Source organism: Ornithodoros turicata, chromosome 8, assembly GCF_037126465.1.
Source record: "Ornithodoros turicata isolate Travis chromosome 8, ASM3712646v1, whole genome shotgun sequence".
Lineage (NCBI taxonomy): Eukaryota > Metazoa > Arthropoda > Arachnida > Ixodida > Argasidae > Ornithodoros > Ornithodoros turicata.
In genome coordinates, this window is record NC_088208.1 from 23,254,706 (window position 1) to 23,267,397 (window position 12,692).

At 45.2% G+C, this 12,692-nt stretch overlaps 1 protein-coding gene across 2 annotated transcripts; it reads left to right on the forward strand.

Moving 5' to 3' along the window:
- Positions 1-2,287: 2,287 nt before the first annotated feature.
- LOC135366080 (retinal homeobox protein Rx1-like) lies at positions 2,288-10,969 on the forward strand. 2 transcript variants are annotated; one of them, XM_064598731.1, is made up of 7 exons: positions 2,288-2,393; positions 4,977-5,188; positions 6,405-6,606; positions 6,885-6,960; positions 7,880-8,003; positions 8,095-8,167; positions 8,409-10,969. In XM_064598731.1, exons 2-7 carry the CDS (start codon positions 4,988-4,990, stop codon positions 8,915-8,917), a joined length of 1,185 nt encoding a protein of 394 aa, XP_064454801.1. In that variant the 5' UTR covers positions 2,288-2,393; positions 4,977-4,987; the 3' UTR covers positions 8,918-10,969. The 2 variants fall into 2 exon arrangements, with proteins under 2 accessions (XP_064454801.1, XP_064454802.1); XM_064598732.1 differs by having other exon boundaries at positions 6,417-6,606.
- Positions 10,970-12,692: the final 1,723 nt, after the last annotated feature.

The window sequence follows — 12,692 nt, forward strand, 5'->3', positions numbered from 1 at the left end:
TCCATATTTTTCTTTCTTTTCCAATCCAATCCAATCAGATATGACATACTAACATGAGGTCGAGATGCTGGGCCCCTGGTCCAGTAGCGGTCATATGCACCAAGGTCTCCGTCATCTTTGGGATTTCCTGTCATCAACAGGCCTCTCCACCCTGCTTTGGTCACCTGAATCCTCATCTCCATCATCATCATCTGTCACTATCTACAAATGGCACTGGGGCAGCGCCCAGCCTGCTCGCCGGCATCAGCCACATCTCATCATAGTCTCTTTGTGTGTGTGTGTGTTGGTCGATGCAATCTAATCTGATCAAATGCAATCCAATGGTCGGTGCAAATAGAGGAAGGAAAACCGTCGCCATCAAGTCTCCGTGCACGTGAATGTCTGCGACTGCGAACTTACGGGAAAACATTTACGATTAACTGAGAGTGGAGTGGCGTTGGAAGGAACGTGGGTAAGGTCTGCATGTCTTACAGACGGCATTGACAGAGAGAGGCGCGAAGGCGCGTTGCAAGTTTGATACTCTGAGTACTTTGCAGAAGTTCTGTCTTACAGATTCTTTCGCTGCCTCTGTGCGTTTCCTTTGTGACATTCCATGTCCCAATAAAGTGTGCAAGGACATGTCTTACGGTATATTGCCGGTTGCTACAACTTGGGAGTTTCGTCACACTCCCGGATCATTGCATACTCATACAAAGTCCAGGGAGAAAAAAGTCCAGGGAGACAAGGGGAGACAATGACAGGCGATGAAAAGTCTCCTGCAGTGGGATGACTCGGACCCGCACTCGACGATTTCCGGTCAGACATGCTACCAATTGGTACTTAGGCAGCCAGTACTGCCTAGGTAGCTACAGCATGGTGTGACACGATCCAGCGATATAGATAGAGAGTTGCAGTATCGGCCACTGAAGCGCTTTGGGGCCCTATACGTTGCGCAAAACATTCTATTGGTTTTGAGCGCCCCCGACCCTAAAGCGCTTGGGTACCTTTTCTTAAAACAATTTCTTAATGTCTAGCGTGCACGTAATATGAAGAACTGCTCTCGTACCTCTATTTACACAAAAATACATTATTAAGACATCATTAAGACGTTAAAGACAAAGAAAAAAGCATGGTGTACCTGGCAGCGTCTCCCACCGGAAATCAGAGGCTGTGTGTTCGAACACAGCACTCTTAAACAGAACTTCGGGGCTGTTATACAGATGTATTATTTGTCACAAAAAAGCGTACTCGTCGCGTTTTCCACTAATCGGGAGTGATAATGGTATCACTTGGTGCAATGGTATAGACAGTAGGTTAAAAAGCGAGTAGGTTAAAAGTTTGTCAGTCAGTGCTTCGTCTGTGTTGTCTCTTTTTGTGTCCCCTGCACCGGGGTTTTATCGCTTTTAGATGGTATAGACCTCCAGCGTCGTGTGTTCAAGTTCTGTTTTTACGGCTTTACACTGATGAGGATACTAACATACTTCCTTTGGATGCTACTTCAATACCGGTCCAATATTTAACCAGCATTCCCAAGATTCAGCCAATATTGGCTCATCATTGGGCATATTGGCCCAATATTCCCAGGACCCTGCGAGTGTTGGTTCATCAGTTTTACACTGTGCGTTCCTCTCCAACCCCCGACATTTTTTTTAATCACCAGGGCTTCTTACGTGCGCAACGTATGAGCACTGCTTTTCATTATGGCATCTACTCTCTTAAGAAAAAAAGAAAAAGAAAGAAAGAAAAAACCGGCTCCCGTGGCATAGTGGTTAGGATGATCGCTTTCCACGCCCAGACTGGGAGGTGACACGGGTTCGAATCCTGTCACCGCCTGTGCTGTCTGAGGTTTTCCCTGGGTTTTCCGAAGACTTTCCAGACAAATGTCGGCACAGTTCCCCCTGAAGTCGGCCCAGGACGCATACTAACCCTTCTGGCCCCCACTCCTTCCTGCTATCCTCTCTCCACCTGTCCACGTCTGTACACTACTCTTAGCCACAGTTGCTTCGCGGCGATAACACGGAATAAATAAAAACAGAAAAAATGTCTCCTCACATACAATCCAAATTTCAATGCAACTGCGCGGCACAAAGTTGTTTATTTCTTACTTTTCTTCCATACTATTCCACACTGCGCAACAGGAGCTATACATATCACGTTATGGGACGGTCCCGCACTCGACTACCCCGATCCAGGAACCCTCCCGTACCCTTCTTCCCCTCCGATTGGACCGTTTCGAACCCCGCTGACAGAGGCGGAGCTTAGCCTATTAAAACCATTTAACGGGCCCACGTGCAAGGGACTGGCGTGGTCGAAATAGCGGAAAAACCTTCACCTCCAATTCCCAGAGGCAACAGTTAGAAGATCGGAGCGCGGATTTGAGAAAAGCTTCCAGTACTCAGCTTCCTTCATTCCAGGTAAGAACGTTGACTTTTTTTAGACACCTTCTACAACCGTTCCTCCACCCGCTCTTGCGGCGACGTTCGGCCATTGCAAGATGGGGAGAGCGCGAGGGACGGAAATTGAATCGGCGCTAATATCCTGCGAGTTTCACTAATAATACTGATGATTGCTAATTGGTTGCAATGAGGCACACTCGCAGAGCTCATCTAAAGAAGTTGCTCGCAATCAGGCGTCGTTGTGGACGATTCAACATCAATGATTCAATGACGCCAATTTCTTGCGGCTACTTGTAGCCAGCGACGTGATTTTTGCTCGTGGACTTTTATTGCGCCCATGGAAAAGATTATGGGCTCTTGTGTGTCAATATACGATGGTGCTAAAAAAAGGGTTACATGATGGCGTTTAACGAAAAGAAACAGCGGAGTGTTTTGTTAGCGACCCACGACGACGTTTATTTGAACATCGAGGAAAGTGACGTACGGTTCTGAGGCTGGCAGTTGAACGCGCTCGACTGGTAATCAAGAGGTCTGCGTTCGATACCTACCGCTGTCTGGCTTTTTCGACAACTGCCATAATTCAATATTTCAAGATTATTTGGTTCATATCGCGGTGTAACCTTTTTGAGAAATGGCTTGTGTAGAGCGAGTTCGAAGTCCTGTTTGTAAGGTGCCTTAGTACAGTTACAGTGTTCTAGTCTACGTTTGTTTAAGCTTATTCAGCTTATAGCTCTTTTTCTCTAGTGTATTCATGAAGCAGAAACTTTGCGCATGCCCGTGTCCGCTCCGAAGCCTCGCGGACATCTACGTCATACTAAACAACACGACAGGTTCACGCCCATATCCAGAACGCGCAATCTAACCTCGTAACAACATACATTGCTGCGTTTGTTCCTGCTGACTTAACAATGGTATGAATCAGTGTTCTCTTTTCCAAAAGCAAACAGACAAATAGGAAGACAACAACATGAACTATTCCTTACAAACAAACAAACAAAAATTATTGAGCCTCTAGCTGCAACAGCGATAAAAGCGCCGAGTCCGTACACGATACTTTTTTTTGTGACTGCATTTATTCAAAATGAATTGATGACCACGACGATGATGATGATGGGAGAAGGAATGGAGATGTGCACTCTTAGAAATGAACTTCACCGCATAGCACGCTCCTAACCAACCATCAGCGCGAATGATATAGTTATCTGCCCCGATTTGTTAAAAACGGGAAGCGTACGCCTTTTTTGTGACACTTATGCTGTTCATAATTATTGTCACAAAAAAAGGCGTACGCCTCCCGTTTTCAACAAATCAGGGCAGATAACGATATCATTCGAGATGATGGTTGGCTAGGACCGTGCTATGCGGTGAAGTTCATTTTTAAGAGTGTGGGTCTCACTTAGGGTACACTCTAAAATCTCAGTTTTTAGAATGGACACTCTTAAAAATGAACTTCACCACGTAGCACGCTCGTAGCCAACCATCACCCCGAATGACAACGTTCTCGCCCTAGATTTGTTGAAAACGGGAGGAGGAGCTTATTTTGTCACAAAATAGGCTCCTCCTCCCGTTTTCAACAAATCAGGGGCGAGAACGTTGTCATTCGGGATGGTGGTTGGCTAGGAGCGTGCTATGTGGTGAAGTTCATTTTTAAGAGTGTAGGACCTACAATTAACTACACTGTAAGGAAAAAGAAGGAGCAATCTTAGTCCCTTTGCGGAGTAAATGCATTGCCACTGCCATTGATCCCCTTTAAGACCAAATGCAGGGAAGTTTATGCGAAGTTTAGAGACTGTTTGCTGTGCTGGTGAGCAAATTTCAGGGTCAAGAGACTAAAACTGGGAGTAATTGCAATGTTGGGGACCAGTATGCCGTAACTGTTCCCCAGGTTACACCTTTTTCCTTAAAGTGTAACAGCACTCTACTATCTTCATCTAATGGTGCTATGGTGGTACTAATCGAACTACTAATCTAATGTAGGAAGGGAGTTGCCTCAGGACAGAAGCCGCCGATATTTCGAACAGAGACTGAAGAGACAGAGAAGAACGGTCGCTGTTCGAAATATCGGCGGCTTCCGTCCTGAGGCAACTCCCTTCCTACATCTCTACCGGTTCGCTGGATTTCTACCCATCTACTAATCTAATGGTACTATCTAATGGTGGTTCTATCTAACAGCACTCCTCTTCATCTAATCTAATCTAACAGCGTATGATTATTAAAGTCTCAAAATGATATCTCGCACTTTGTGACCTTAAGAAAATACTAAGTGAACATTGTGCTGTCTGTCGATCAGAGGAGAGTCTCCCAACACTTGCGCCATCTCAGGGTGTCTAGTGTAGATCCTGTACAGCCCAAGCCGCACAACATCTTGACCGGTCTTGCCGATATTGGGCCAATATTGGGACAAGATGTTGTGCTGCTTGGAAGGGTTCTTTGGAGCGTCTAATCGGGATACGTATATTGAACTGACATACTGACATTTAAAACAACCAAGCGACAGTAATTACTGCCAAACATGCGTGCTGTACATAGAACAAAGTAATGATTACCGTGCTTTTATGAACACGCGGTGTCGGCATCTCTAAAAATCACTCGCGCTCGCAGCTTTGGATGTGATGCACTCGACTGCAAAGCAGCAAGAGCAACAAGGGCAGCTTGAGAACGACGAGGGGGAACAGCAAGCAGTGGACGACGGCTCACGTGGTCATTTCCACAGCATTCAAGTCATGCTGGGCCTCCAGCACCACCAACAGAATGCTGGAGGAGGATCTCCTACCCACCACCAACAGATGGGTGGGACCATGGATTACACTCAGGTTAGTAGTCACTGTTTATACAAATGCAAAGACAGTTGAGGCGCTGTGACAGGTTCGAAGTAAAAGCCCCGAGCGGATTGACTTTTTGCCATCCGACCCGCATCCGTTCCGCATCCGCAGTGATGGCTCACATTCATACCTGCATCCGATACGCAAACAGGAACGCTTCCTCCACATCCGGTGCAGACGATCTGCATCGTCCCCGAAAGCCTATGGCATTCTGCCATTGACACCTACCTATTGCCTCTGACACCTAAAACAGGCATTCTGCACTACATTCTGCATTATTCTACTGTAGGCATTACAGGCATTCTGTTGCAGTCATTCTGGCTGTAAAACAGGCAGGACGCCTGTTTTAGGTGTCAGAGGCGAGATAATATTTCGAATCAACTTATTTTTGTATTGCTAGAAGCTATACTTCGGGACAACTTAACTCCTACAGAACAATTCCGCCCACAAATCTACAGACGTCTCTGATTGGCTTAGGCGGGTGCATGACGCGTCCGAGTCACAACGTAGTGCACATGCACGCTGAAAAACTGTTGTTGTACATTGATCAGGTTGCGAAAAGGTTTGTCGGAGATGGGTTTAAAGCAAATGCATAAAATATTCGCGTTAGCAACACATGTGGATCACCTTCCCAGTTTCCGTGGCGTCCGCCATGTTCTCTATATGCCCCACCCTCAATGCGCGGACTACATTTTCTGCTTGCGGAGATATACCTCTGTGGCTGTAGCTCTTACGTTGTCTCAGGGTATATACTTTTATTAGCTCTGCGTGTGAAGCAGCATGTGGTGGATCACCTGGTATTGTCACAAGGGTACTACGAACATTCCAAGCGCAAGAACACATTTTGAAGTAACTTTATTTTCAACACGTATTTTTGTTGTTGAAAAGGTCAAACGGGGTTTGCAGGATCGAACTGCGCCGAGGATGCCAGAAAAATTAACGTCGGTGCGCAGCGCGAATAAAATTGCGTCAGATTTCATGCTCTTACTCTGTTTATACGCGTCTGGCAGGCTATATGCTGACCCGCTATGTTGATATCGCGTACCGCAGTAGTTATTCGCACTTTACGCGAACAGCGAGTTCAAATTCAGCGACATTCAGTGTCAAATGACGAATTCCACTGGTCAATTCAGAACGTTGTTTTTCTTCTCGTAAGTATAAAGAATGCGTTTAAATTCGGCCATCTTACATCATCATTCACTTGAAGATCACCTCCCAGCTGGACAATCTGAACCCCATGAGTCATGGAACCGGACTGCTGACTGGCCTGCCTTCGATGAGTTCTTGCTTGGGCGTCCGTGTCAGAGACTCAGGTCTGCTTGGAGGCCTGTCTCACCAGCATGCGGTTCTCACACCAGTCGGTGGAGACGCATCCATGGGAAATGTTCGGAAAGACAGCCAGCAACAAGGTATTTTACCACACGTTTACTATACTTTCGTGTCTTTCATTAGAGCATGATTAGAGCATTTAGAGCAATTAGAGCATTAGATCATTAGAGCATGAGCATTTCATTAGATTCAAGCGGATGGGGAGTAAATAATGATGTTACTCCTCAGTGACGTTGGAGCAAAAAATCGCTCCACAATGTACACTGTGTACATATAATGACTTATTATGTGTGGGCAGCTGTCTGATGTAGAATACGTATTTTAATAATAATAATAACGATGCCGTGATGTTACACAGAATCTCCGAAGACGAAGTCGTCTGAGAAATCGTCTTCTTCCGATGGAGACAAAACAGTGAAGAAGAAGAAAACGAGGTAACGAATAAATTTGTAATAATTTAAACGTTACCATGGCAGGAGGAAAACTACGACAGAGTACAGCACGAAAGGTCCCGCCTCTAACAGTTGTCTGTCGTATGCAGTTCTCCTCCCGCCATTAGAATGTTTAATGCTGTCCAACTAGCCCAGCATTCAGTTCTCTTGGTAATACTAATTGATTAACGAGGTAATCACTATAGGTACTATGCCCTATATGGCATTGTATCGTAGAATCACATGATAATTTTTCTTTTGCTCACATTCCCCTCTCGTCTTTTCCGTTTAAATAATTATACTTTGGCAAACTTATTTGATCTACCCTACTCTGCTCTACTGCATGCAATTTTTATGAGCGACTTCAGGCCTTTCTCTCGTCAGTGGTCTGCTTGCGACGCAGTTAAGACTCGTAATATGCCCAGTGCTCATACAACTCGCTATTAGAATGCTAATTCATGGCTCTTTGTTGCGAGACAACTTGTTGGCGTGTTTGACATGGTCTCGAACACACAAGCTTGTGGTCAATAAGGGTTGAGTATGAGGCCCCTGGTTCAGTTGAGACAGTGGTCCAAAAGGAGAAACGTTCTAAGGAAGCAGTAAAAAGCACGCCACACTACTCAACGTCGTCTTAAAGCGTATTTTATACGCTCATTTCAGAAATAATTATTTTGTTATAAACACCGAAAGACTCCGCCAGGCAACTCGGGGTCACAATATGGCGGCTCCAGTCGTTTCAGGGTGTTTCGTGATAAGTTTGGGTCACCTGATAGAGAGCGCACAAGTGTCCTTCTGCCACACATTGCATTGCATTGTGAGGAAGAATGAACGAAGGTCATTCCTCTTATTCATTCAAAGTTCGAGCATGCCTCAAATACACTGACAGTGCATGCATTTCTCTAACCTATCGGTATTCTTAAAGGACAACCTTCACGGCATTCCAACTGGAAGAACTGGAACGTGCTTTCCAGAGGGCTCCTTACCCGGACGTGTTTGCACGAGAAGACCTCGCGTTGAGGTTGAATCTCAGCGAATCCAGAGTGCAGGTGAATAATATGCTCCACCTGGTATATTTTGTCTCCACCCAGTAAACCCGTTTGTAGTTCTCCGCAGGTGATACGTGACATATTGTTTCAGGTATGGTTTCAAAATCGTCGAGCGAAGTGGAGAAAGCGCGAACCTCCAAGGAAGACGAATTTCTTGCAGACGGGTGAGAATTTCTGTTTCTAACCTTGATTCTGGGATATTTTTAGAATAGGGTACCCTGAGTGTCATCAGGGTCTGAAAGAAACAAGTGGTCGTCCCTGCACATGCCCGGACTAACATTTTGCGCGAAGATAACTCCTTATTTCTTTGGAGACTCAAAGCGCTTTCCATGATACGCACGTTCACAAAGTCATACAACCTTCGGAACAACCCAATCAGTTATTTGGATCTTTCCCACCCGACAGCGCAAAACCTACCAAAGGCGTCGCCCTATCAATCCACCTCGCAGTCCCTGCCACCCTTGAGCAGCACCGTCGATTCCTGGGCCTTCGGAAATCCTTACGACTTCGGCTTCCAGTCCACGATTCCTGGAGGTGCCTATGCCACAGGCTTCGCCGGCAACCCAAACACCATGCCTTCCAACTCAATGACGAACACTGGCGGGTTCTACAACAGCATGCTGTCTTCAGCACCTACAAGTCAGCCAGTGACCGACGCGCTGCTGCCTTCCGCCGTGAGGCCCTGCGCCACGTCTTCTCCAGACGTTGTGGGCATGGAGCAGCGGTCACCGACTTCTGTAAGCCTCACGTACGCCATGGCCGACGGTAAGAAGAACTCCGGCGTTGCAGGTTCCGTGAATACAGGAGGGCTCATGGAACCAGACATGCATCAGATGGGTGCCTTACCGCATTTGTTGATGAAAGGGAAGGACACGTCTTTGTCACCTCTGCCGCCATTGGACTTTTTTACGTAGAGACTAACGTTTCCTGCTGTAGAGATGTATTGATTTTCAACTAAAGATTCTTGAGAAGCCTCCGAAGAAAGAACCGTAGCCTTAGGGCCGTATTCTAAGACACTCCTTAACTCTACCCTCGAGCTGCTCCTCGAAGACTGGTTTTGCGTTTCAAAAATATGCTCCAAGTCGAAACGACCCTCAGAGGAGGAAGCTTTCCTCGAATTCTACGAGGCAGTACTGGTGCGTCCATCAAGGCTCCTCAAGTGAAGGAGGACTTCTTACTGTATTCGAGGCAGGGTAAAGAGTGGAGGAGGCCGTTTAAGAATACGGCTGTTAGTTTTCCTGTTACTTATGAAGATACCAAAGAGTAGCTGGTAGTGCTATACAATGCTGCTAGAGATTACGTTTGTCGTTCTAAAATAACAACTTATATGTGCAAGCGAGTACTTGGCTACATATAAAAGTAAAGGTTGTAGCATCACTTAAACATATCATATCTGTAGATAAGGTTTGTCATGTTTCCACAGATTTTGGGGTATCTGAACGTCCACCATGGTACCCTCGCCATTAGGTTCACGCCGAGTTAGCAATCTGCCTTGCCTTCCGTTTGTCAGGTGATGTATTTTATGCATAGTTGTGCAACGCATGCAACGACATCGTGTTTAAGTGCGCACGCTGCCTACCATACCGTACTTCGGAGTCACATCGTGGCGCTCAGCAAGTCAGACGTTACCAGTTGGTAAGAAAACCGTTATGTAACACAGGGCGCTCCAGCGTTATGGGACATCGAAGTGCTGTTAGTGTTAAGTTGCGACAGAAGTGTTTCAACAAACGCGTGTACCGTTTTTACTTTCGCTTCTTGTGGTTCAGCGCAATTGTGTTACAAGTTGTGACAAACAGTGTAGTGTGTATATAGGCCAATATGGCACATTCGGGACATTAATTAATTAATTAATGGTTTATTTTTCTCATGGTAATCCAGTGTTTTTTTTTTTGTGCTGATACAATTGATTTATGGATGCATCTCTCCACTTCATCTAATCGCTCAGATTCCTTGTTTCACGCTGTGCGAGTAGCCTTCCTGTCGCTTTCCCTTTCCTTTCTTTCACCCTTCATTCTGGCTTTGCCTGTCTGTTTTTTTTTCGTGGTTTCGGTGTTGGCTGTTCATGGTTATTTTCCTGCGAACTGCAAGTATTGCAGTAGCCAGTCTTGAACGGTGTCCGGGACTAACTTCTCCTTGTTTCTCTTTTATCTGTCTTCTATCTGGCCCACTTTACGGTCCTCTTTGTCTGTCTTTTAATACGTGATCTGTCTTGCCTCCGCCCTCACTATATCAGAGCTCACGAAAACAAGGATCGAATCACTCGTGCCATACACACATGGTCCAACACGTGTTTGCTGCTCTCACGTTGCCACAGCGTGTTGATGGGGTACACTGAATCAGAGCAGCTCCAGACATTTGCTCACAAATATATGTAAATAGCATTTCAGTTATCGTGGCTTGCAACTTCTTTTCACCCCTTTTTTGTTATTTTGAATTGTAAACTAATAAGCTTCTTGCATCGTGTATGGAAAGTGTGACACGTGCCAAATTGTGTGTTTTGTGCCAAGCGTTATTCACATGGCCAACACCGCGCAGCGCGACCTTCGGAAGCCAGAGCTATGTACATACATTGGAGATACTATTTTTACGCATTGCTTATAGTAACGTAACTAAACTGCAAAGTATTTCGATGCGTTACTAAATAACCCACGAGTATAGCTACGTTGATATTTTATTTTCGTATCATTGCTTTCTCCTTAACCAGTTCTAGTCCTTCGCTGCAATGCTATCCGCGTGGCAATACACTATTATTAGCAGGAGCACGAACAAGTGCGCCACAGGTGTTGTCTAGTGCTGACGAAGCTTAGTCATTTCTTCGGTGCCCCACACATTATGTAGTCATTTTCACGATGTTCAGAGTTAGTATATTTGATTTGTTCGTGTTTGACTTCAAACACACGGAGATTCACCGCAGTGCCTTATCTGTGAAAAAGGAGTCATTTGTGCTTTGTAATAAAGATGCTATGTATTCAGTGAATATTGAGTGAATCCTGCATCCGGAAGAGTTCGTTTTAACGTTCATAGTGTAAGGTGTGTAGGACCTTGCCGCAGCATAAGTTGAGGGAGTTCTTATTGTTCTTTATAGTTCTAGTTTATAGTTCTGGTGTCAGCTTTAGTGTATCCTTTTTGGATTAGTGTTTCCAGTGGTAGGATAGAACAATTTACCCCAAGCAGCACAACATAAATAAATAAACGAACAAATGAATAAATAAACATCTTGGCCCAATATTGGCTGAACATTGGCAATACCGTCCCAACCTTGGAACAGTATTGCCGATATATAGCCAATATTGGGTCAATATGTTTTGCTACTTGGGTACGGTCTGTATATATCGTCCCGGTGAGAAATGTAACGAATCCATACTGGAGTGTAGCGGGAGAGACACAAGAACGAACTGACACGGACAAGCACTCGCTTACAACAGTTTACTACACAGACACACTTGTATTTAAGTACAAGTATACATCTAAATATTTAAATACAAATACAAAACTTGTATTTAAATGTGAATTTAAATACAAGCGTGTTTGTGAAGTAAATTTGTATTACCAACGTGCCGCTTCAGTACCGTTGGGAAGTGACGGTTCTATCCCATTCAGACCTATCGGATTTGCGTGTGGGCCAGTCCAGGACTGGCAGATGTTCGAAGCCGTCTCCCATGATAAAATTTATGTTGCGCGTATTTCTGTGCGTTACAGTCATTGTACAGATCTGCAGTGGCCTCTGCGCAAAAATATACAACGATTTTCAAATACTAAATAGTCTAAAACCCAGACAGATATATCGCATATAATAATATGCGAAAATAAATTGTATTATACCATGCTTTATATTACCGTGCTTCTGCACATGAGAACGCCGAACAGGAAGCTGAAGGTGCGAAACCAGAACTTGGGGATATCTCTAATCGTCACCTAATCTAATCGGCGAGGCAATCACGTTGTTTTTTTTAGAAAAAAAAGCCTTGAAAAGAACACGGAAATTGCCTTTTATCATAATCTTATCTCGTAACAAATGTGTCGTTTTGAAAATGTTGACATGGAGGATGGCTCCCGGGTGATCTTGACGTTTTATTTGTGGCTCTGCATGCTGTATACCATGTTCTGCAGGACTTGCACCCGGGACTGTCTCCTTTCCTTCAGAGTGGAGCCGTCCGCGTTGAAATTGCGCAGATTACAGGCGTAGCATGATGATAAAAATACTGCAAAGTGTCTACGATAGGCGCAACAAGTTTTCCGATACGTGAGAGAGGGCATTATTCTTAAAATCTAAATCCAATCCAATCCAGAACATATTAATCACATGATCATGGTGCTGCTTACGCTGTGACCGAACTGTACATAACCCTTGTGTTTGCTTGCTTCCTTGAAGAAAGGATGTGAAAGGTAAGCGGCATCGGTGTTGGCAGTGTGGCGATAATCATACACGGGCGCCTGCTGTTTAGAAAAGTGTGTGCTCGTTGTTTACGAAAGAGTTGACATTTGATCGCATGTCGTTATGTGCCACCGTTTCGACAGAGCTAGAATGTTTTCAGACAGAAAGAAGTGCGTTCTTGCCACAGACCGTGACTCGTAACGGGACGTGCGTCAGTTATTTTACTGCCAGAGCCAAGCGATACAGCTGTGAATGAGGGCGCTCAAAACGCTCCCTACGGAACGCTTCCGTAGGGAAGAACAAGCTCCCTACTG